The sequence below is a fragment of the Amphibalanus amphitrite genome, unplaced genomic scaffold (genome assembly GCF_019059575.1).
Source record: "Amphibalanus amphitrite isolate SeventyFive unplaced genomic scaffold, NRLGWU_Aamphi_draft 000122F_arrow, whole genome shotgun sequence".
NCBI lineage: Eukaryota > Metazoa > Arthropoda > Thecostraca > Balanomorpha > Balanidae > Amphibalanus > Amphibalanus amphitrite.
Window position 1 is genome coordinate 907,287 of NW_024881617.1, and position 25,936 is coordinate 933,222.

Genomic DNA, 25,936 nt, shown 5'->3' on the forward strand with positions numbered 1-25,936 from the left:
GCCGACCGACCCTCGTCCGTCCGCCTGTTGTCGTTGGACGGTCATCAAGAATCTGGCCGCGGCCGACCGGCCAGCGGTGTGCCAGAAGTCCTGTCGACCGCCGGCGCCTGCCGCCGCTCTCGACATCGCCGCCTGCCTACAGAGCACACAGGCCGACCAGGGCCGGTGGCCGTCCGCCGACACTGGGGCCGGAGTTCGACATCCACGGGCCCCTGACCCGATATAGCCGCCGGGCAGCACCTGACCGCGCGATGACAGTGTGGCTCTGATGTCATTCGGTGATAAAATAGCTGCCAATGACTTTCACAGCCAGTCGGCAGGAACGGCCGAGCGCAGGCGTGCTGAAGTGTCAGCTGTTTCAGCGGTAGGTGACGAAAATACGCCAGGGATCAGACGGCTTCGAGTAAACTTGGAAATTTTTCTCCCAATATAAATGGTAGCGAAATTCGAGGAACAAATGAAAATAATTATTAAAACGACACTTCGTGACTAAGTATCAAGCTGAAGTCTCAGCCCAACAGCAAACATCTGTCCGCTCAAGACAGACGGTGGTCAGCATTCGAGCTCACTCCAACAAACACCTATCTCAATATTGCATATCCCCTGGGATGACCATACCCGACGGCATCAGTAGTCAGCTCTCGCACAGCGCAGCACAGCGCTGATCCCGTAACGGTCAGCCGGAGGGTAGAGGCGACGTCCAGTGGAGGTCGATCTCGTGCAAATGAGCCCCGACTGGCGCCCGCCATGGGTCAGTTGTACCCGCTGCACGGAGGTCATTTGCATAGAGAAAACAGCCGCATTCCGGCCACTACGACACCCTCGCTTACTGGGGAGTCGCAGACCGGTTCTGGCCGGCCGCGGAGACCACGCTGTGGATGTATGGTACGCCGCCAGAGTATCTCGTCGGTCTCGTCAGCTCAAGAACAAGTGAAGTCCAATCTCTTAGGGTCAAATCAATACCTAACCAGAAAAACTTGCACGACTTTTCATATGGATATCTCAAACAGCATACACCATCTAGCAAACATCCTGCGATTGAGACCTTGTCCCTAAGGCCACGACGGTAGCCTAGACTCGTGAGCAGAATACAAAGTTCGGCCGGGTAAACGTATATGACGAGCAAACACACCAGCACAAAATGACACCAGTGTCCTCGAGCCAGCCAAGTAAGGGCATATGTCGGCACAAAGGCGAGCGTGCCTGCGCCTCAGGATTGTCAGTCAGTTCACGCACATGGAAAGTGCCTCAAGGCGAGCCGGTCGAGAGCAGGTGCTCCGTGTCGCTGACGCGGGGTCCGGGTTCCGGATCCTCCGGACTCCAGAGGTCGGTATGAACTGCTGACCTAGAATAAGTCCCAACCAGGCTGGGGATCGATTAAAACATCCAACCAGAAGGCAGCGCTTATTTCTTTGGATAGCATGTATCCAGATTCCAGAATCAGCACTCAGCCACCTGATCAAAGAGGAAATTTGACAAGCAAAATGACAAATTGCTTTTCTTTTTTTTTAGCTGTGAAGAAAATTTCTCATGTCTAATGCATTTCTGTCTTTAAAATACTGACCAGATAATATTGTGCTATGTCAAGAAATTGAAGGAGCATTCATGTTATTTTCATTCATTATTCAAGCTGAAAATTTTCAGCCTGAAACCATGACATAGGTAATAATTTCAGCAAGGCATTCATAGCATACAACATTTGAAAGAAAAAATGATAAACTTTATGGATTGGAATTTATCTTTTACATCTCAAGTTAATTTACATAATTTCTTTTTTTGGATTAGAGACAGGTAACTGCACAAAGGCTTCTTAAAAAGTCGGAGTATAAAAAATTGAGCCAAGAAATTGAACTGCATATCTCGGGACTAGCACTGCATACATAACTAAGATCAATTAGCACTGCCAAAAGGATAAAATGACAAAATCACTGAGCAACCAAGTGCCTAACCTGTTCCTTGATTCTCCTGGAGGTGACAGCAGTGTATGATTTCACTTTCTCTATGAAACCCATGGTTTCGCATAACACCCACACTCAAGAGAAGGGGCAGCCACAGCACCGTCGGCCTGGACTGGCAGCCTATTTTTGGGTCAGCTTATCTTGGCATCATGCACAGCTCAGAGCTAGCACCATCTGTTGAATCACATGTGCAGCTTCACCTTGGCTCCTGACCTCTGGGCACACGTAATTCCACCACCACAAGATTGCATTGCCATGCTTCGGATCACCACCATGAAATTAAAAAAGCAAGGCCTACTAGGGATTGAGAGCCCTGACAAGTGTAAAACATACATTTCATTGTATAATTGAGTGAAAAATTCGTTTTTTTATTAATTTTACCCATAAATACCTGCTAATACTGTCAGGGGTACCACGTCGACGTTGAAACCACATTTCACAACGGACAGTTCGTTCTAAATACTGATGTAAGGCAATAATTACGAAAATAACTTAGAATTAAGCAAATCTAAATGAGTACTCACCCTCTCTTTCGCCCTTCCAGCATGTTTTCGAACTGATCTTGCAATAAATTCCGGTTTTATCTCAGACATCTTCAGCGGGGAAGGCGGCGGCGATTGCGACGCCTTATTCCCATTGGGCCCCGACTGCGGCTGCGAGCGAGTTGTTGACATTACGGTACGGAATTCTCTATCGACGACCAACAGGTGGAAACCGAGCGTGGGAACCGTCCACCTCACGCCGCTCCCCGAGCCCGGCTCACAGAATCATGCAGTCCACGGGCCACGCGCGAGCCCCGGCAGCCACACCGCGCACACCAGCAGTTATTCGAGACTGGCCACGGACCCGTCCGCCGGCCCGCGAGCGACCGCCGCGAAAACGTCAAGAGCCCCCGGGGCCCGCGAGGTGCCGTGCCAGCTTGTCCTCATTCTCGCCCGGTCCGCCCGCGGACAGATGGGTGCAAAAATAGACACATCTGACCCGTTCGTCTTCAACCGCGACAACATTATGGTGTCTCGTGGTCACCAATAATGAAAATGAACATTGGGCAACCAAAATTTTATATCGATTTAGTAAAAAGCGCCGGAATACTATGCGAGAGTTGCAAGGCTGCAACGCGCAGAGTGAGTAAAATTTGCACCTCGCTTCGATCGCACACGCTTAGGCTCAATACCTCGCAAATACTTAGCTATAAATTAATTTGATTTTCCGCCAAATAAAAGATAAGCAGCGATCACGGAGTAAGCACGGATCTTTTGCTATAGGAGTCCGTATTTGAGAGGAATGACAGGGCAACTGCCGAAAATTGTTGACCGGCACGAGCGATTTTGACCAGGGGAGGGTCCTTCGAGGTCACGAACAAACACATGCCTACTCTTGGGGAAGCCATAACCCTTGAACCCCCGGCTCCCACCTCCCACTTGGATCCACCAGTGCGAGCAGCGGAGACGGACGTCTTCGAGCAAAACCAAAGCACGAGCGCACATTATTTCCCTCAAAATTGATACAGCCGTCACAGCAAGGAGACTCACTCACACCCGTTCTATCCCAATACACTGCATCGATCCACTAGCTGTGACGCTGACTCACCAATCCCATTACTCGACAGGAAACACATGTGCAAACCAAGTGACACGGGCAGCCATCAGGGCTACCTAACAACCACTTCTAACTAGCCCGGTAAATAGCATCACCGAATGCAGCTGGTATTTAATAAAATGTATTTAACACCAACAAGAGCACGATCCCACACGATCCCCACCCACGCACGCACGCAGATTGCAGGCAGTTGCACTTTTCGTGACAAAAGAAACCACAGTCGGACACGTGCCCTGGTCCAGCGAGGACCCGGGATCCGGACACCCACCACCGGCCTACTGCACCTCCCGCCCGGGACCCGGGACCGGGATCCAGCCACGTGCCTGCTCCCCAATCGCGCAGAACCCAACAGCAAACGGCGCACTTTCGGCCGACGCACCCGGAACGTTTACCACAAAATAAGGCATCACTCAGTGCCGGGGGGCACGCAGCGCGCGCGCGCGCCGGACCCCGCGTGGAATTGGCGCGCCGTGCGCCCGTTGTGACTCCCGATCACCCCCGTCCGTCAGCGGGGCCGAATCAGTCGCCGCCACCGCCGTCTACCGTCCGTCACTGTCCCTCACAACCGTGCGCCCGTGCCTTCCTGCAGTGGCCGCTTGGGTGAGACCCCGTATCGGGCCACACACTGATCACGGCGGCCTCCTGGTCCCTGCAGCGCCGGGGAACAGCGTCTGTCGCCGACCGACGCAGGCCAGAGGTGCCGAGCCGTCAGCTCTCAGGAGGCAGACCAAGGAGGCCCGGGTATCATCACTGGACAGGGGGCCAAGTGGCGCCAGCCTGATACCCCACAGGGAACCCGATCCGAGCCGACCGTGCATGGCACAACGCCGGCGCAGTCTGGCGACCATATGCAAATAGTGTTGTGGTAGATGGTTTACGTTCAGCACAGTGCTTAGTGATCACACAAATAAACAAAACTAGAGACTGCCAGCGAGCCACAGTCTCACCCTGATATAGCGTCGTCCACCTAAGCTACACTCGATACACAGCGGCATCACATGTTACGTAATTTGATACAGAGACTGACCAGGACAGCTGAACCGAACGAATGACATTCCTCTTTTATCGTCTTGAAAGTTTCTACCGGCAGGACTCGGACGGCGCTCACCGCAGGAGCGTCACCTATGACTGTGGCGCCACCTATCATGGCGACTGCAGCGCCACCTATGCCCTGGCGGCTGGCTTCCGGCCCTTGACGACCACGGGCTGGTCCTTCAGCGACCCGCGGCGCCTCTTTGCCGTCTGAGGGGGAGGAACATGGGTCAGCACAAGGAAAGCAAAAAGAAAAACGTTGATTAACAACCGAGCAATATGAACATCAAGTAAACGCCATCTCTAAAACGACACGGAAGCATCATTGTTACTGATTCCCATATTTGCTTGGTCGAGAACAAACAACGTGCGGCATACCAAGCACAGTGCGCACCAGGCTGGACTCGGGTCACAAACTTTGTGTATGCACCAAAGTTCAACCACGGTATGACACCCAGTGTGCAGGCGATCGTGCATATGTAGACATATTACCAGTCTGACACACCCGCGCGGCCTGACGTGGCATTGAACCGTCACACGCCATACCCAGCAGGATGACGAGGGACAAGCATAGCAGCGAAATAATCACACAGGTAGACTGGAAACCCGAAACACTGCCAACAACTACCCAGCATGCTCCATTCTCAGATACAAGGCCACGCGCCGGGAGCGCGTGCAGAGAAAAGGCGCCAAAACATACTCAGTGGCTCACCGAATCCTGGCAATATGCAGGGAAAACAGACGCATTAGCAAAATCGGCCACCAACGTTTGAAGAGGTGAATGAGTCGTAGTAGAATATACCGCGTATTTTGAGAAAGCACAAGGGTAACAATAAAAAGAAACGTTTGATCGAGTGGTTGTCTTACCTTCTTGGAGAGCGTCACCTTGCCGCGCTTGATGCGCCTCTCCCTCTTTGGTATACTCGGACGGTTAAACTCGTCAGGCTTCTTCACCCTGTGCAGAGAGAACCACTCTGTCAGTCGCATAGCTCCACAACCACCGACCACGCCCGATCAACGACAATCCACGGCCTATATCGGCAGCCTGTTGTCCTGTCACTGTGACCAGCGGCCCAAAACAGCAGCAACTGAGCGGATCACATGCAGCTGAAAAAATCAGTGTGACCCACCCACCTGTATATCCGCACCAGCCAGTGCAGCTCGGTGGTGTATTATATGGTGTTATCCTGTCGTGCCCACCTGTATATCCGCACCAGCCAGAGCAGCTCGGTGGTGTATTATATGGTGTTATCCTGTCGTGCCCACCTGTATATCCGCACCAGCCAGAGCAGCTCGGTGGTGTATTATATGGTGTTATCCTGTCGTGCCCACCTGTATATCCGCACCAGCCAGAGCAGCTCGGTGGTGTATTATATGGTGTTATCCTGTCGTGCCCACCTGTATATCCGCACCAGCCAGTGCTCGGTGGTGTATTATAAGGTACAATACTGTCGTACCCACCTGTATATCCGCACCAGCCAGTGCTCGGTGGTGTATTATAAGGTACAATACTGTCGTACCCACCTGTATATCCGCACCAGCCAGTGCTCGGTGGTGTATTATAAGGTACAATACTGTCGTACCCACCTGTATATCCGCACCAGCCAGTGCTCGGTGGTGTATTATAAGGTACAATACTGTCGTACCCACCTGTATATCCGCACCAGCCAGTGCTCGGTGGTGTAGGCCTCCTCCAGGTAGGTGAGCGCGATGTTCTTGTTGCCGATCTCGGCGTTCCTGGTGCGATCGTAGCCGGCCGGCACGCGGTAGTCGGTCTGTGGATAGAGCCGGGCTGGTCAGTCGAAGGACGGACGCACGGTAGTCCGTGACAAAAAGGCGGCAGCAGATATCGATAGGCACTGATAGCTTGCCTAAAGAAATTATAGTGGCACGTAACTAACGTTTACCGATATTACCACTCTTTACCGATATTTACAGTAATCTTACATATTTTGTAGCAGGGCAGAACAAAGTATACCCGCCGGTAGTAAACTATACCATGATATAGAAAGTCGATATTAGGGACATAAAATGGGATATTCATTGATTCTTTCAAGGGCGTCTGCTGCATGGCTGACAGTTTTACGCCCAGAAAACGTTATCAAGAATAGAAAGCAAATAAAAATATGTAAAAAGTGTCCTTCGCCCACCTTCATCTCTCCGAATCTGTAGTAGGACAGTTTGTACATGAGACAGTTGAGCAGCGTCCGCGATCCGCCAGAGTCGACGCGGAACTCGCCGCGCTCGGTGAAGAAGTCGCTCTCCTTGATATCCTGCGGGTGCTCGCCCTCGGCGATACGCACCATCCACAGGAACTTGTTGATGTCGTCACCCGAGTAGCCTGTAATGGGACAAGGTGTGTGGTGAATCAATGGATGAGGGATGAACGATGTACGAATTCAGCATTAGTATAGAAAACTGTCTAACGTGACATGCATGCACTTAATGCCATTCCGCGAAATAGTGCTGAACACAAAGTTGAATGTAACCCAGTACCCACCATAAAATCTTACAAGGTATCTCGTCATGATCATGCACCGATCATGACACATGACATGGCATGATCATCACACACATGACACATGATCATGACACCAGCGATCCCGATTGCAACTCTTCAAAACAGTCCACGATATAAAAAAAACACAATAACAGTAAGGCAAAACTAACTAAATAAATATGTTGTCAATATAACGGAAATACCCAATGGCTTCTTCATATCTATACATGCTTTGCCCGGCGGCTCAACATTAGCCACGGGTGCTCCACCCGTCCTACCCACCGATCACTAGTAACCCCATTCTCCCGTCTCTGACCCACCGATCACTAGTAACCCCATTCTCCCGTCTCTGACCCACCGATCACTCCGCCGAAGATGACCAGCACGTAGTCCACGTCCAGCGCAGTCATAATCTCGTAGGCGGCACTCTCGTTGGACGACATGGCCTTGCCCACCTGTAGAGGGCAGAGACACGTTACAGGACAGACGATGGTGGTCAGTCACAAATATATGCTATCAGATATGGCGCGATTCGTGCATATTCAAGAAGACACAAATTAAGTACCTAACACAAAACATTTTCAGTGCAGATCAAACACGTCTTTCGAAGCCGCCAGCGGTAAACATATGACAATCGGCGATGTTTTGAGAGGGGTATACCTCATAATGCAACGCACTGACACATAACTGAACTTAGTTCCTGACATAATCAACTACAAACACGCAGACAATGATGTGTGCATACGATGTTATCCCGCGCCCTGCTGGGGGGGGGGGGTGTTTGAACACCCCCCCTTGTGGTTTTTCGCGAATATCTCAAAAACGGCGGCGCGGAGCGCCGCCGTTTTTGGTACACCTTATCATACATCAATTCTACACATGTTGTGAAAATTTCAGACCAAGGTCATTCAAGGTCAGGTCACCAGGTCACTTGAAGTGACCTCACCTCATAAAAACTTTCAATGTCTGTCATAGCTACACCGAGTGACCGATCGCTTTGAAACTTTCAGCGATTGCTAAGGGCAATAGCATGTACAAAATGTATATCTCAGAATTTTGATATCGATGACCTAAGGTCAGGTCAATTTTGCGACCTCGCCATTATAAGTCAATGGGAGAAAATTGAAATGCGCCTCTTTTGGATGCAAGACATTATAAACACTCCCAAACACCGAATTACAAGTGGTTTAGACACACTGAACATGAAAATGGTGTCCGTGACCCTTGTTTATGCCCTGAGGTCATCTTAGGTCACGAATGGTATCTAACAGTTTTTCGCAAATAACTTTTGATAGAGGCATGCTAGAGCGATGAAAACGCCTTAGATGTGTTCAGCTCGACGATACGGATCGTCTGATATGCAACATGACCCTTTCCGGTCAGGTCATGACCTTGACCTGAGGTCAAATTTTCAAGTTGACCTTTCAAGGTCAAGTTATAGTTCATTCGATGCGTCTTGACGAGAGGAACACGATGCCGGTAAAAGTAAGCTCGTACAAGGCTTGGGTCAAAAGTTATTGCAGAAAAACTGTTTTCGAAAAAATCGGCTATTTTTGCAGTTTTTGCCCCCTGCAGGCAAAACTGTTGACGTTAGGTCAAATCTGAGAGAATTGCTCAGAAAGGGCGTTAATAGGGCTATCGAATGCGCTTTTCCGCGGCGCTGTAGCTCTATTGGTTCCCGAGTTATGCGTTGGCTTCTTGGAAATTTTCGACATTCGACCTGGAAATCGGCGAAATTTTGCCTTCAATGACCTCTGGTGACCTGACCTTTGACCTGACCAAAAAATTGACCGAAGTGATTTCGTCATTATTTTTGACGCTCTTTCGAACGCCGCCTTCCGCGTATCGCTACGTGGCCCAGGAGCCGAGTTACAAGGGGGGGGGGGGTGTTCAAACACCCCCCCCCCCCAGCAGGGCGTGGAAATCCAGGACCCCCAGCCGGGCGCGGGTTAACTGATGTGAGTTAGTAAGTGCCATATTGTGCGATCGTTTGACGGCGTTGGCCGCTGGCCATGTGCTCGTCATTCAGCAGTCGTTACTACACTCTACATCCGTTGGAGGGGCGGAACCCACGCGGCTGTAACAGCATCGCCGTCCTCACCAGTGCGATGTGACTGTTGTTCCACGTGTTGTTGTCAACCAGCGTGGTGCGGTTGGCCATGCCCGCTATCTGGTAGCCGTAGTCCCACCAGGACATAACGCGGGCGTCCTCGGGCGTGTTCTGCCACAGCCAGTAGTAGCCCTCGCGGAAATCGTCCAGGATGTTCCGCTCCCTGTAACGGCAGGTCAGGGGTCAGTGAACGGACCGGGAAGTTTGTTTTTCCTTATCTGGAGGGATAAGAGAAGTTAAAGGCCCGAGGTTACGCTATGATCTGAACGGTGCAGGAAGGCAGACAAGTCGACTTTGCGAATGATTTACTGTACCTGTAGTTAAGGCGCAACTAGTCTGTAAGTGGGACATTGCAAAACTAGCCCTGCAAAACTAACCCAAGAAGAGAATGCAAATCAGTCCTAGAACAGTACCTTTAACTAACTTTTGGCAAAACAAAACGGAACATAGAGCTGTATGTAAACTTAAATCTCTCTAAGTTCCTGTAACTACATATATAGGTACGAAAGGTAACGTATTCCTGGATTGCTGATAAGCAATCTATGATGAACCCGATACCGAGCTATTTTCTCTGCGGTAATACATCAATAGTCTTACAACAGCATGCCACCACCCAACCGGCCACCATTCTATCTTCCGGGTACGTCAAACCAACACTCATATAAGTCTAACCCTTCCCTCCCTGGCCCACCTCCCCATCCGCCAGGACACCTACCCGCCGCTGTAGGAGGCCAGCACGATGCTGGGGCTGCTGTAGGCGTTGCTGGTGACCCAGGTGCAGTGCACGGCGAACATCATCAGCATCATGATGACGGCCACCAGGCTGAGGGTCCGCACGTTCATGCCCAGGCCGTCCGACTCGGCTGACTGACGCTCGTGACGCATCTTGCGCAGCTTCCCGGCCTGGTGGAGCGGTGGAGGAGCACGGTCAGGGACCGCTTCATAATCAGGTGAAGGACGGGAAGTTGCGGCATTTAAAATATAATTTCTCACAAAATTAGCTTGTTTGGCTCAACTGGTGGAAACCATCAAAATACTTTCAGTTTGGGCTCTAAGTACCACAGCAATGATCGGCACAGCTGCTAAGCAAATACCTCATTTACTATTTTCAACTACTGCTAATATAATTGACTGGAACTCGATAATATTCACTAGCCAGTCGTGAGGATTGTCACGTCATCCCTAGTCATCCCTAGTCTACCTTATCGTAGAGCTGTTTGTTGCCGTTGGCCGGGTCATCATCATCACTGTCCCCTGATGAGCCGTCCCTCTCCTCTCGCAGGTACAGACTGAAGAACTGGCTGAACGCGATGGCAGAGAGGACGCACACGACCGGCGTCAGCGTCAGCATCAGGCGCACCATGACGCCGGCGAAGTAGACGGCAGAGACGGCGTACAGCACGACTGTGGGCAGACGGGGAGCGGTCAGCGGTCAGAGGGCCATAGGGAGTGCGGGGAAATGGTGACGTGCAACAGTAATTAGAAGCAGCTGCGGCCCTAGCTAAACCAAAGCAGATTCTCAATTCTAATAGCTATAACATCTTCTCTACCGGAGCTTGCCAGCTTGTTGATTTTTTTCTCGTCCCCATACCACAGGGCCCCCTACAGCATAGCAATAGCCTCAAACACTGAAACAACCGCAACTCTCTCCCGCCATTCTAAACCCCTCTCAAACCCCCCCCCCGGCCCCCACACACACCAGACCAGCCAACTCACTGAAGACGCGTTCGTCGTTGATGTTTTTGATGCAGTACCACAGTCCCACCGGGTAGGTGAGCACCAGAATGTGCAGGTCGAAGAAGAAGCTGAACCAGGTGGTCGGCTGGTGCTCCGACACGGAGGCGATGATCGGGATGTGGATCTTGGCGTAGCCTGTGTCCCAGAGCGAGTAGAACCTGGAGGAGAGGCCAAGAGTGCACAATGTTACACATGACGGCGTGTAACAGACGGAACACCAGCTTACGTCAGGGCATATTCGGCGCACGACAATCAAGAAAACATTCAGAAGTGCAGTGTGCACAGCTGCTATCATTTGCAGACCTGGCCGGCACAAACCATCCTGACAGGAAACTTCGGATCCGGGTTGGGAATTAGTCAGGACGGGAAGCGTTTGTCAGGACAATGTGTTCGTCAGTTCAAAAACAGTTTCAGCTCGACTCCCGGACCTATTAACCAGATACCATTAGTCACCCAAATTTCCGTCTCCGGGACGAACCATCTCCCAACCTGACAACCATTTCCAAAACACATCCTCCTCCCAAGTCACGTGTCATATTATACCTCTCCATTCCCAAACACGATGACTGATTACTCAAGTCAGGGAGCCCAAATGACCCCCCCCCCCCCGCACGTACCGGCCGCTCCAGGGCGCGATGACTCCGGCGTACGTCAGGCCTACCACGGCAAGGAACACCAGAGCCGCCGAGCCGGCGGCCGCCACCAGGAAAAAGTGCCGCAGCTGCGCCCTGCTCACGAACGGCTGCAGGTACTTGAGCAGCGCGAACGCGTTGATGAGCGCGAACACACCTGCAAACGTAACGGGAGAAGTGTGAATATGGTGATATCGGTCAGAATGACAGGATGGAGACGAAATGGAATGGTGGGAAAGGAGAGTAAACGGACATCAGTGAAGCTTAATCAATTTGTTTACGTTCTAAGTGAAGGGTACGGAGTTGAAGGCTGCGTCAAATTCAAAGGTGCGAGACGTAGGATTTGGCTGCAGCGAAAAGGTGCAGCGAAACGATGCGTTCGAGTAGGAGGTAGTAGCATCGTTTACATTGCAATTACACCCACGCGCCCTTGTCTTATGTTGGCCATACATGCCCATAACTTCGAACACGAAACGTTTGCCAACAGACAATTCAAACAACATAAATTGTGGCAATATCAACCGAAACAACGAGGCACTTTGTTTAACCTTACCTACCTCCCCAAGGATCCAACCACGTCCTACACCACCATACTTCACCCTGAGCGACCAAAATTAACCACATCCTTTCACACCTATCCCCCAAGCGGGCACAGGTCTCCGCCCATTTTTACTACCCGCGAACGGTGTACAGTCGTCTATCCAGGCGGGCACGCCCCTCCCGCAGCGACACTAGGTAAATGTCAGCAGTGACAGAGGGGCGCTGAGCTGTGTGCTGAGCAAGCCACCCTCGGGGTCCCTTGGGTCGGCTGGCCGGCACCAATACCCCTGAGGAAATCGTACCCTGGGGTTCAGGCGGGGGAATACCCACACGGTGCTGATCAGCGAGCTTACACGGCTGAACGGGCGGCTGGCGACACCCACCGTGCCCTGCGGCCGATTCCATCAAATAATTCGCTAGTCTAGGCGCAATGTTCCTCCCTAAAAAGCATAGTACAGAACTCACCAGCCAGCAATTTATGCTCACTGGTACGAAAATAATTTCACCGGCCGAATTCATGTGTTCGCTGGTGGAACGCTATTACACTTACCGGCCGAAGCCATGTGTTCGCTCGTGGAACGCTATTACACTTACCGGCCGAAGCCATGTGTTCGCTCGTGGAACGCTATTACACTTACCGGCCGAAGTCATGTGCTCGCTCGTGAAACGCTATTACACTTACCGGCCGAAGCCATGTGCTCGCTGGTCCGGATCGGTTGGAAGCCGACAAACGGAATCTGCATGGAGCAGAGCAGACCCAGGATGAAGAAGGTCGTGTAGGCCGTGTAGAGGCGCGTCGAGTACCGACCCATCAGCATCAGCGCGAAGACGTGCAGCGGGATCAGGTTGATGATGAACACGTAGCCGCCCCAGGCTGACACCTGTCAGAGGAGAACGGTCAGTCAGTGTTGGAGCTTTCACAGGAGTGTGCTACATTCGGACCGATCGGAAAACCCCTTATAGTAACGGTACTACCTCTAAGCGCCGGCAAAAGGGGCCACAGTACAAGTGGAGTCTTTCAGAAAAAAGAAACCACGAACGGAAAGATCGGAAGATCTCTCACCCCACGAGCCACACAGGGAACTTCCTCTCAAGAGATTACAGTCAGGGCGATCGAAAGAAGTCCGGTGTGCTACGTTCAAAAGGAGCGTGAAATACATAGCTGGGAAGAGGCTGGCTTTCAGGCGGAGCTAACTGCTAAGAATTGGTTCAAAATACGCCAGCTGCAGGTTCTCCCATTCCAACTTCTCGGTGAACCGGACGGTACCGGGCAGGTGCTGCGCCGGCAGCCATTCATAGCCGGTGAGGGCTGGTGAGAACGACTACAGCTATTTCGGTGAGATCGCATCCGCGGTAGGAAGGGCTATTAAACGTTATCCCACTGCTAATAAGGACGAAACTAGAGGTGAACGCAAAATTATACCGTTGTAGTAGCACCGATGTAGAAAAACATCGAACTCGGAAAAGGAAGTACCGAATCATAAGGAGGTCTGGATAGCTTCCGTGAGATATAACTCGCAGCGATAATTAAACATTCATGCTCGCTACGCAGTACGATAAGCCCAGAGCACAGGCTTCGGTATACTGAGGTCTATGACCAAAGCTAAGTTGCACTAGCTTCCTTTGGTAGAAGTAAAACCGAACGACTAAAATCACTTCACTCGTTCAATGACAGCACAGTCAAGCCCTATCGATCATTCCGACACAATAATTTCAGGTCGCACATATAAAGCATCACCTTTTCCCTCACACAACCGTGCCCTACCAGCTCGATACCTTTTCCCTTCCCGGCATACGCCGATGCAGCCTTTCATTTACCGCAAACCAACCCAGCGCTGTTACGCAAAAACTGTCCGGCGACTCCGGTGACCCGCAAATTTAGTCGTCAATCACACTGAGCAAATAGCGCCGGCCGCCGGACGGAGACGGTATGCAGGCTGATAAGACAGGGCGCTGGTCCTGGGGGCGGGTATCTGTGTGTTGACTGTGTGTCCATTGTGTGTGGGCCCGCCTGTGTCCGGCCCAAATAGCCGCGAGGCGTGGCAAGAAACAGCCGCCCGCCGCGGATGGAAGGCGGCCGCTGTTTGCACTGGGTAACACCAGAGCGCCTCGGGGAACGGCGATGGGTCGGCGCGCATCCATGCAAAGGTGAACACCTAGATATCACAGAGAATATTTTGATGAATTTGGTGCTGCGGCGTCCGCTCCCAAATTTCAATTTTAACAATACCGACATAGTCTTTAAACTATGCTAGATAAAACCATGAAGCTAAGTTGAAGGCTGGCATGCTGCGTTGTGCCACAATGCATTACCTATGCTGCTAATCTTGCATTACTGTCTCATGCTTTTCTCGCCATTCACATTAACTCCCCACTCACGTCTAGGCACAACCTCATCCCCTCCCTGCGTCTCACCATGTAGAAGTAGCTGAGCGCAGTCAGTGAGGCCCAGTACACCGAGCCCGTCTTCACGGAGCGCACCTGGAACACACATCACACCGGTTCGGTGTCAGGTCACGAGGGTATGACACACTTTGATCAGACAATAAAGACCAACATTAGGTTACATTGGTCAGATTCAGAGACACACCGATCGGAAAGGTATGACCCGGTGTCAGGTTCAACGGCACACCCATCGCATAGGTTACACATTACGCAACCCGGTACAACTTGACATCAGGCTCAGATATAAACGTATTGTGTGGGGTAAAAAAAAAAAACGGTACAGCCCAGGGATAAATTACATGGACAGCTGATCAGACCGGGTAAAAGGGAAACCCCCGATCAGACAGGGTACAGTGAAGCGGACTCATAATTCGGACAGGGCTCAACTGATATATGAACATCGTGACATGAACAAGGACCGTTTGATGTCAGAGTCTCTAATTCATGAGTGATGAGACTGGAGTAGATCGGCGGGACAGGAGTGACGTGACAGTACCACGACATAAAAAAACGTAAGAGAGCGGCAAGCAGCTCCTGCATAAATTCACATCCATGCAAACCGATATATCGTAATTATCGGCGATAAGCACAACCTTTATAGCTCATAAACAACTGCGCAGGTAAGACAAGCGGAAAGTGTTATTCATGTGTACGATGTTTAACAACCGTTCCAAGTGCGTCCGATGGGCCATCTACATTCGAACTGTATCATTTTGTACTCCATAAACACAAAACGAGACAGCATGCGCATTGCGCAGAGGTGGGACTTTGCCATACTACGGACACTGAGGCGTTCAAGGGGCCGGGGCAGTCGACCATGATAAGACACTTCCATATTTACATCAGCACGGGTACTCGGGTAAACCCCGCGCCCGGACAATGGTAAGGTACCCCTGAATTGATGAGGCTACCGTCAGCCCTACTGCAACTACAGTGCTAACCGACTCATCGATTTGCGCGATATGGAGGGGCAGGGAGACTGATCAATAACACACATACAGCGAAAGCCACGACAAAGGCGGCGCAAGTGCAACAGAGTGCTCAATTCAAACGGCAATCGGACAGAGCGCTTCGTCGACCCCTTTACATTCAGGACTTGACTTTTGGCCATGAATGTTATCGCGACATCACGGGTTAGTGTAAAATATTGACTACGAAACAGCCCGGAGTCACCAATCCAAAAAAGTAATCACCGCAACAGTCCACCACAGGCCTCGACTACCGTTATATTATATACTTCTACATGGCCCCAAGAGGCCTGTGACTCAGGGTAGGCAATAGGCATAAGGTGACAATCAAAACATGCCGTGGTAACATGACGTGGTTTCACAGCCCCCCCCCCCCTCCCCCCGCACACACATTTGTTCGCTGTCGGGGTGCGGACCACGTCAGTTGCAGCTCGATACGAGGATCCGGCTACGCGGTGGAAAACAGACCTAACATGGATACAAAGACAGGAACGGGACAGGGATATGTAACGGTTGACAGAAAAAGACAGTAACGGACAACCGAAAAACAATCACGGATAACGGAGAAAAACGGGACACGGACCAGGGACAGGGGACAGGGAAGCGGGAACACCAACAGCCAGGCGTTAGCCATTTGGGACCACAGGTGTTTGACAGGCGGTAAATGGCGAGTGACAGCAGGTGCGAGACAGGACGTGAATGGAGATAATCGGTAGACACTGACGATAGAAACCGAGCCAGCGAAAAGAGAGACGGGAAGAAGCGGAAAAAGGAGAGGGGGAGGACGGAGCCGCGTAAGGACAAATGGGGAGATGATATGACATCCGCCACAGAATCAGTGTGACGAAAAGTCCAAGCTTTGCACTAGTGCAGACAACATAGGGGCTTACACAACCTGAACGCAAAGCCCAACACTGGCAAGGCAACACAGGCAACACAGGCACGTCTTGGACTAGATACCATCGCCACTGCCACTCACAAAGACGAAGGTCCCGCCCCGACCCCGCACGTCCCGGTACAACTGTTACCATGACACCATCGGCATGGCACTCGCCAGGAAGAATCCCACAAATTCGATCCCGTACCGGCACAACCACCGACATCCATCGCCGTCACTCACCCAGAGAACGACAATAAACATGAGGAAGAACCTGCAGCAGGACATCCACAATCACCATACCTACCTCACCGAGGTGAACATGATCACTCACCCAGAGGAAGTAGGTGAACATGAGCGCGAAGATGGCGATGCCCTCGTTGTCATAGCTGCCGGCCACCGATCGACTGATGTATCCGGGCACGATGGCGATGAAGCAGGCAGCGAACAGACCGGCGCCGGTCGACCACAGCTCGCGCGTCAGCAGAAACGTGGCGATCGCCGTCAGACCGCTGGAATGGGGGAGAGAAATCAGCAGGAACGTGGCGATCGCCGTCAGACCGCTGGAATGGGGGAAATAAGTCAGTTAGGAGCGTGGCGATCGCCGTCAGACCGCTGGAATGGGGGAAATAAATCAGTTAGGAGCGTGGCGATCGCCGTCAGCCCGCTGGAAGGGGGGAGAGAAATCAGTTAGGGGCGTGGCGATCGCCGTCAGACCGCTGGAATGGGGGAAGAAATCAGTTAGGGGCGTGGCGATCGCCGTCAGACCGCTGGAATGGGGGAGAGAAATCAGTTAGGGGCGTGGCGATCGCCGTCAGCCCGCTGGAATGGGGGAGAGAAATCAGCAGGAACGTGGCGATCGCCGTCAGACCGCTGGAATGGGGGAGAGAAATCAGCAGGAACGTGGCGATCGCCGTCAGACCGCTGGAATGGGGGAGAGAAATCAGCAGGAACGTGGCGATCGCCGTCAGACCGCTGGAATGGGGGAAAGAAATCAGTTAGGAGCGTGGCGATCGCCGTCAGACCGCTGGGGTCAGGGGAGGTCAGTCAGAGGAAACATGGGTGGGTGTGGTGGGGTCACTCAGGTGGAACGTAGGTAACGATCACGTCGATCAGTGTCAGACGCTATGTTGGGGAAACTCAATCGGAGGAATGTGACGATTGCAGCTGTCAGATTGCAATTGGTGATGGAAATAATTTTTCATTGTTTTTTATAAAGAAAGGGAACTGTCTTTTCCTAACTTTGAGCCCATTTAGTCAAATTATGGCAGACAAAGGCAGACACACACAAAACAACACTTTATAGCTTGATGTACCAGAGTCATACAGATCCAGCAATGCCATACCTGATTACAGGCAAGCAGCACTCAGTTACCCTCCATACAAACACCACCGCCACTCCACACTGGACTGCTCACCTGAAGATGGGCGCCAGGAAGACGCAGATGTCCCTGATGTGGACAGGGATGTTGAGCAGGTCAAGTACATGGTGGATCAGACCTGAGGTCAGCATCAGCCCGGGGTAGACAGTGCCGCCCACAATCCGGCCCAGCGGGTACCAGGCGCGCTCGTCGAACCAGTTGAGGAAGTTGTAGAATCCATGCTTCACCATGTATGCTGTGGAGCGGTAGTTGAACCTGTGGGAGGCACACACTCACTGTATGTTTCAACCAGGGTATATAGAACAACGGGTACACCAACGACACGGAAAGCGCCCATTTTACCTGGATGAGTTACATGGTAGGTGATATATTTTTTGAATATGGAAAAATAGAGTATTCCATTCTGGCGAATAAAGACAAATTCATAAAGCAGTTATTTTTAAAATATATGTACCAGAAATAACATACTAACCATAGTTTAAAACTTAGTCTAAAGTTAGTTGAAAAGCGTATAGTTGATACTAAGATGGAAGGAATAAATGGAAGGCAGAAATGGCGCAGCTGTTTCATTCTTAAAATGTGTTCGCAAGCAGGATTTACGTGATGCTAGCGACATCTATGAATGTAATCGGGGATGCTGATTGGCTTATCGAGTCCGTGAGCAGTATCACTAATTTACGCTAGTACAGGGTTAAGGCAATGTGCGCATGCGCAGGAACTTGTGCTCTCATGGAGGGGCTTTTGGTACCTCGGGCAGCGCCCAATGCTTTTTGGACCTGTTATAGCCTCCGCATCGAAAAACGCTAGAGAGAAAGGTTGTAGAGTAAGCTTGAGGCTACCTTTCCCCACAATAATATTGGCACTTTATCTTTTAGCTTACGTGTGGGACTCGCTTGAAAAGGTCGATTTAACATGGAAACCCTATGGGGTAGTAGTTTTTGAGCGCCCATTTGGCCTAATTCTACCAACTGTTACTGGCTACCCCTGGTTTCAACTGCTCTGTGCCAGGGAAGCTGCCATTCACTCTAAAAATGGGCATGCAAGACAAAAAAAAAAACATTGATAAAACTTCAAAATTTCAAAATCAAGCAAATACTTTTGAAAAGTTGTGTTTAGGAAGTGACAGAGGAAGGCAATGAAAAGTTCCCATGAAATATAACTTTAAATAAAAGTTTATTTTCCCAAAAAGGCAAGTCATTATGCCCTTGAACTAATAAAATATTTTGATACAACCTTTCTGATCAACATGCTAAATACAACTGATGCTCTGCTTTTGTATAAGATTATGGAAAACAACACATTTTCAAGCAACTGCCAGCTGATTATGTCCATGTAGGTACTATCAAGAAGATGAAAATGGTAGAAGTAAAGCAGGCATCAACTGTTTTTTTTTTTGCAACCAAGGAGAGGCACTGTAGGTAGTTAAGTGGGTTTTTGGTGGTAGTTTTTAGGCTGTAGGTTGTAGGCTCTAGGTTGTAAGTAGGCAAAAAAAACAAGTGTAACACCTGCTTTATGGCTACCAAGAAAACATAGCTAATATAATCCTATAAATAGTTAATCAAGCATCCAAATTACTTTGATCAAGTAAAAAATTGAATGATAATAAATGAACAGAAGATTCAAACAAATTACACATCACCTAAATCAAAAATAATTTAAATGATGATCTTTGTCCAGCAGCTAAGATCCCTACAAATTTGTTAGTTTCCATAGATATTTACCCGACATATCTATTGCTGTTAGGTAGTGGCTCAATTTACGGAACTAGGTTTCATCCATAACTGAATATTTCAATGTGAATTTAAGAAATTCATTTAACTGGCCCTAAAAACAAGAAAAACTGAATAGAAATATATGAGACAAAGCCAAGTTTCAACGAAAATCACTGTAATTGTAAACGAACCCAGCGCGCCACAAATGAACCCTCACCATGGATCAAACTCGTGGATGATACTCTCAAAGCGAATAACCGCAAACAGCCGGCTTGAAAAACCAGCCACGCATGCTAACGCTAATATTGCAAAAGTTAGAAGCGTTGATACCCCAGAAGGGGTATTTAACGCTGTTTTTACGGAGGCACCGGCTTTCTTCGCCATGTTGGATTGTTTACGGTGCCGAAGAGATCTGTATCGATTTCGAGGCTTTGAACATTGGAAACAAACATTATAATGAAAAAAATGTTAAGTTGCTTTGAAAACATTACGGACGATGTTTTCATATTTTTGAAATATAAAGTGAATATTCAATCCACAGTAACATCAAATTTGCCTTTATTTTGTTTTATATCGATATCAAATATTGAGCTTCCTAGTCAGCTGGCCAGCTTGACGGCAAAGTCCACGTAGCTTCCTTATTTTGCTGCAAAACGTTAGCGATAAGGACATATGTGGTAAAAAATGAGCTTTGTTGTATTTTGTCAAAGAGCACGCATGCTTTGAAGTTTCAGGTAACCTCGCCCCACTTATGTGGTACCCCGATCCTCGACCCTCGGTTAGGAGGTCAATGTCAAGGTAGAGATCACGGGTCATGAGGTCAGGGTCTCCCGCGAGCCCCGGGTCTCCCGCGAGCCCCGGGCGCGAGCCCCGGGTCAGGGTCTCCCGCGAGCCCCTAAAGGACCGCCGCGGCGGTCCTTTAGGGGCTTTAGGCGAGGACGGAGGAGCACATAGAGACCACTTAAAAAACGATCTGACGAAAGAAAAGTTAAGGGCATTTATGTCATTTGTGGTACCCCGACTTTGGACTTTTCACGAAGGGGTCAAGGACCAAGGTCAAGTTAGATTTCACAGGTCAGGGTCATCCCCGATGGTCCAATAGGCCGTGGCGAGGAGCACGTAGAGACCACTCAAAAAAGGATGAGGCGAAAATTAGGGGCACTCACGCGGTTCCCCGACATTTGTCGCTAAATTTCGAAATCAAGATAACGTCTTAAGTCGGAATTGAAACTTGAAAATGCTTCTCGCTCTGAGGAACAGGGGTGTAATTTTATATCTCTTTGTTGAGGCAGATGCACCCACAATCCTGAATTATGCCCCAACAATGATGAAAATGCACCCACAAGTCTTTTACAGGCGTCCTTTCGAGAGCACGGCGCCCTTCGCATGCTCTAACGCCTAACGGCGTCCTGACCGACGACCGTCTCGCGTTCCTGGATACCTAATATAGCTTTTTTTAATCACTCGGCGACTTCTGCAGGCCGAATGGCGCCCTTTTGACAGGACCGCGCCATTCTCATGGTCTAACGGCGCCCTCCTGACCGTCTCGCGCCCAAAGGTCTCTCATCTCTGTCCACCGTGCGGTGCATCCCTCGACTGTTCGACGCCCTTCTGGTCTTTCAGCGCCCATGGACCACATAGCGTTTTCAATCACTCGGCGCCCTTTTAGGAGAATGGCGCCAGTTTTCATCGTCTCACGGCACCCTCGTAACCGTCTGGCGCCCCTACGTCCCCACCAACTTAGCATTACTGACTGCGCGGCGCCCTTCTGGCTTCTCAGCGCCCTTGGACCATAACACGTTTTCAATCACTCGGCGCCCTTCTAGGAGAATGGCGCCCTTTTCATGGTCTCACGACGCCCTCGTAACCGTTTGGCGCCCTTACATTGGTGACCCTCCTACTGGATGTCGCCCCTCTACATTTTTATTTTTGTTTTGACGCCCTTCCGGTCATTTTACACTTTGAACCGTATTTGCTTAGTCAGACAGTGTCACTTGAAGCGCCCTTCGGCTAGCAATGCTATCAAATTCGGTGTTAATTTATTCTCATACCTACATAAAGAATATTCATTACCTACGCCCCAAAACGGCCTGGCGCCCCTACAGCTGGGCACCCATTCCCACAATCATTTTAGGAAAATTTCACCCCTGGTGAAGCACATTTCGGTATCCTAAACTTTGTGAAAGCCATATGGTAAAGTGATCTACGAATATCGATCTGAGGCCAGTTTAACCAACAGAAAAATAACCGCCTACCGGAATGTTTTGCCTAAAGACCGTTTCACATGCGGAACGTAAGCGCGATGGGCACGTAAATAGATAGGGCATACCGTTCACGCTGGCCGTATACGGCCAGCGTGAACGGCCGTATATGCCGTATACGGCCAGCGTGAATACCGTTTCACATATATGTGAAACGGTCTTTAGGCAAAAAATTCCGCAGTCGGCTATTTTTCTGTTGACAAAACTGGACCCTGAACGTGAAAGTAAATGTGCATTCTAGATCAGCGATATTCGGGAGGAATATGAGCCTGAATGTCGAAAACTGTCATCGATATTACGAACAAAACTCACTGACCTTGGTAAGTGCAAGTCCTTTTATCCACCCTAATAACTACTATCATCAAACCATCATTTACCTACCCCCAAACCTCCGATTTTCTGTCCTTATCTGACCTGACTTATCTTAATACGACCTCTTATTTGGCAGGACTGATAGGGCATGAATCGAAGGCTCTACATGCACGTACCAGTTTCCAAAATATAAACGCTAGTGCAGTGCAACTACCTACAATATAACATATGTACCTAGTCCTGCGCCTAGCAGATTGAGCTATTCATTGCCTACATGGACCCAGGACCAGAGTACAGTTTATTTCCATGGCCTTGCAAAGTGCAAGTCCTTTTATCCCTCGCCCGTATTGGTGTTTTTTCCAGCCGCGAACGTATAAGGGGGGGGGTCCGTTGGACCCCCCCCTTGCCGTTTCGCCCCTGATCGAGCTAGAGCTTCGCGGAAAAAACGAGCGTGCTGCCCGTGACGAGAGGAAGCCGATGATACCTAATTTTAAGGTCCTAGGTCATTGGTTGACCTTGCAGGTCAGGTCAATGACCCAAAAGTCGGGAAAATCGGGACCTGTTAGAACGTCGTAAAGTGTGGCTGCTATGGGGTTTTTCGGGGCGCTGATCACGAATATCATGTTAGTTTTGATCACAGATGATGTCTTTATGCATTTAGTCCAGGTCGGGTCCGGTCAGGTCAGGTCAACCAGTAGGGGTCCTGCCGGGTATTCCTAGTAGGTGTCAACCGCCTCTGACAGCTTCGTAACATGTTACGAAGGTACAAAAACTACTTCGTAAACGTTCATATGGTTGCTAAATTCGAATTCAGCTCCAAAAACTGGCCTAGAAACATGTAAAACTCGAAAAAGTGAACCGAGGTCACCAAAGGTCAATGACCTGACCTGATCTTCAGGTGACCTTGACACCCACCCTAATGCATGGGGGCAACATCATATCACATGTTTGAACGCTTGAAACCACGAAAAGACTGCAAACGCGCGGCTAATGCGAGCCGACATACGCCGAATCGCGATTCCGGCCAAACATGGTCTCGAGAAATATGTCACAGGTCAAAGGTCATTGGGGTCAGGGTCATGAAATTTTCAGGGTAGGTGTAAAATTGATTAACGCGAGGGTACTGAAAGTTTCGTCGCGATCGGCCGCTTTTTACGCGAGTTATTCGCGAAAAACCATGGGGGGGGGGGTCCGTTCGACCCCCCCCCCCCCTATACGGGCGAGGGTTATCTGGTCCACCTGCAGGTTAGCTGTTAATGCCTGGTCGGCTGCCCAGGGCCTGACGTGGCCGGTGCTCAGTGGTCGCACCCGGTGACAGGTCACCTTAGCGCAGCTTGCAGGGGACGAGGCTGGCGCAGCTCTCCGCAGCTCTTATCGCCCCGGGCAGGGCTGTCGCGAGTCACCACACCTCCTCTTCCATATGTAGCGCGCTATAAGGCGACCTGAAACGGTCCCCGGGGACCGGACCGGGGCGGTATCGGCTCCGGATGGCCGACATCTTGGGCCACCCGGTCACCGGCAAAAGGATAAAACGGGGCGCGACGGATCGGAGCGGTCACTGGGCTCCAGGAGGATGAAGAGGACGGCGACAGCGCTGGTCAGCTGGGGTGTCAGAGTACTCGAAAGCTCTGCAGGATTCCAGTTAACCCCTGGTAGACTCTGCTGGTCTGGAATAGAGTCAAAGATAATCTTCGCAGCTGGTCAGGGTGGAAGGCGGTCGTCTTATTGAATCTAGCTCAGCACCCGGGACTCGGACAGACGTGGTATCGCAGTGACCGTCTCACGATGACCGGAACCAGGCAGCTGTACGCGTCGTTTGACCCGGCCAGGTATCACCGGGAGTACTACTCGGAGGTGGACCCCGAGGTGCAGTTCTTCCTCCAGCAGCTGCACCAGACATTCGCTGAAGGTGGGTTCGTTTACTAAGAGTGACACATTTAAATATCCCTAACGATTGACTCCGGTGGCTGATTTAAGTCTGTTAAATCACTAGTTTAAATGATTATATAATAAGCTCTACTTACCAGACACAGAAAAATAAATGAAATGTATTTCTCACTCACACTTTATGTCTCCAACTGGGATGACTGACTGGTTAGGCTGTGCCGCAGTACACTGACTGGCTAGGCTCTGCCGCTATATACGCTAGTTTGACTGCCTGCTTAGACCTATCGTTTTCTGCGGCACATGTGCCGCAGAAAACGATAGTTGAACTGTGCCGCAATACACGCTAGTTTTGACTGCCTCGTTAAACTGTGCCGCAGAAAACGATGGTTAGGCTGTGCCGCAGTACACACAAGTTTGACTGACTGGTTAGACTGCGCCGCAGTACACGCTAGTTTGACTGACTGGTTAGACTGTGCCGCAGTACAAGCTAGTTTGACTGACTGGTTAGACTGTGCCGCAGTACAAGCTAGTTTGACTGACTGGTTAGACTGTGCCGCAGTACACACAAGTTTGACTGACTGGTTAGACTGCGCCGCAGTACACGCTAGTTTGCCTGACTGGTTAGGCTGTGCTGCAGTACACACAAGTTTGACTGACTGGTTAGACTGCGCCGCATTACACGATAGTTCGACTGCATGTACAGTGTACAATTACACATTAGTTTAACTGACTGGTTAGACTGTGCCGCAGAAGACGCTAGTTTGACTGACTGGTTAGACTGTGCCGCAGTACACGCAAGCTTTACTGACTGGTTAGACCGTGCCGCAGTACACGCTAGTTTGACTGACTGGTTAGACTGTGCCGCAGTACACGATAGTTCGACTGGTTAGACTTTGCCACAGTTTCTATTTTGCACCTTGGTCCTTGAATATGTATGAAAAAAATTGTATGTACTTACATACTTGCCTTCGGGTTGACAGTTGACAGAGAGTTGGGGTTCTAAAAAAAAAACCTACCGCTACCACCTAAAATTTATTCTAATCTGAACAGCCATCTTCAAGCTTTTGAAGGACAGAACAAAACAAACATTCGGTATAACTGAGCAGTAAAAGAGAAGCATATCTTATGAGACGTATACAACACATTCGGGTGGACGCGTCTCGTATTATTTCTGTTTCTGAAAAGGGTGTTGAAAACGTCTCTCATGACGAAATGCGTCCACCCGAATACGTTGTATCTCATATTATTCGGCATAATTGCACTCAAAACCCAATAAATCCATTTACACATATAGCCTAAGTTAACAGTTTCTGCTTGCATCACAGATGCATTTAGTCCTATTTGAGCCATGCTGGTGCCTCTTACGGCAGTGAGACGACTCCCTGTCCTGCGCAGGGCTGACCGACTGCCCGGGTCGGGAAGTTCTGGACATTGGCTGTGGTCCGACCATCACCGCCGTACTATCTGCGTCCCGGTGGGCCGACACCATCACAATGGCCGACCTCGTGCCTGCCAACCGGTGAGAAATACTATCCCGGACTTGAGTGTTGTGTTAATGTACATGCCATGTGCGACATATGCATATGATGTGCTAAATGCAGTAATGTACAAAGTATAGGTAAGGTACAGCACTGAGAGTATGTCAGCTGATACGAGTTCAACTTTAATGAAGTTGGCTAATTTATACGAATATAGCGAGCTACTCAACTTATTCGTGTTCTTGGATCCGGTGGAAACCACCGTTTGGCTGTTTCTGTTTCTCAGAGAGGCGGTTATGGAGTGGCTGAAGGAGGGGGAAGATCAGCTGGACTGGAGCCCCCACCTGAAGTACGTGGCTGCCCTGGAGGGAGGTGGGGTGACTCCGTCCCAGCTTGCCGACCGGGTCCGACGTAAGGTCAGCCGAGTCCTTCCAGCAGATGTTCTGCAAGAAGAGCCGCTGGGAGCCGCCGTCCCGAACAGGCACGTGGTAATGCAGAGCGTCTGA

The 25,936-nt window shown here is 50.3% G+C and overlaps 3 protein-coding genes across 11 annotated transcripts in view; 1 reads left to right on the forward strand and 2 right to left on the reverse strand.

The window, feature by feature from the left end:
- The window catches only part of LOC122381551 (myc box-dependent-interacting protein 1-like), a 32,230-nt gene extending 28,971 nt beyond the window's left edge, over nt 1–3,259 (reverse strand). For 5 of the 9 annotated variants that reach the window (XM_043365851.1, XM_043365849.1, XM_043365844.1 and 2 more), the window contains exon 1: nt 2,483–2,895. In XM_043365851.1, coding sequence (XP_043221786.1) covers nt 2,483–2,632 — 150 coding nt within the window. In that variant the 5' untranslated portion in view covers nt 2,633–2,895. Of the gene's footprint in view, nt 1–1,949; nt 2,131–2,482 lie in introns of those variants that run through there. The other 4 variants (XM_043365848.1, XM_043365850.1, XM_043365846.1 and 1 more) reach the window with 4 other exon arrangements.
- A 403-nt stretch (nt 3,260–3,662) lies between these two features.
- LOC122381566 (dolichyl-diphosphooligosaccharide--protein glycosyltransferase subunit STT3B-like) lies at nt 3,663–20,085 on the reverse strand. The gene is made up of 15 exons (XM_043365903.1): nt 19,710–20,085; nt 17,817–18,035; nt 16,733–16,910; nt 14,524–14,589; nt 12,791–12,989; nt 11,554–11,725; nt 10,916–11,094; nt 10,401–10,603; nt 9,915–10,102; nt 9,191–9,362; nt 7,448–7,544; nt 6,740–6,930; nt 6,240–6,364; nt 5,457–5,544; nt 3,663–4,799 (listed from the first exon to the last, which is right to left on the reverse strand). Exons 1-15 carry the CDS (start codon nt 19,874–19,876, stop codon nt 4,722–4,724), a joined length of 2,322 nt encoding a protein of 773 aa, XP_043221838.1. The 5' UTR covers nt 19,877–20,085; the 3' UTR covers nt 3,663–4,721.
- A 3,569-nt stretch (nt 20,086–23,654) lies between these two features.
- On the forward strand, nt 23,655–25,936 carry LOC122381570 (phenylethanolamine N-methyltransferase-like). The gene is made up of 3 exons (XM_043365906.1): nt 23,655–23,974; nt 25,348–25,471; nt 25,717–25,936. The coding sequence occupies exons 1-3, from the start codon at nt 23,851–23,853 to the stop codon at nt 25,934–25,936; spliced, it is 468 nt and encodes a 155-aa protein (XP_043221841.1). The 5' UTR covers nt 23,655–23,850.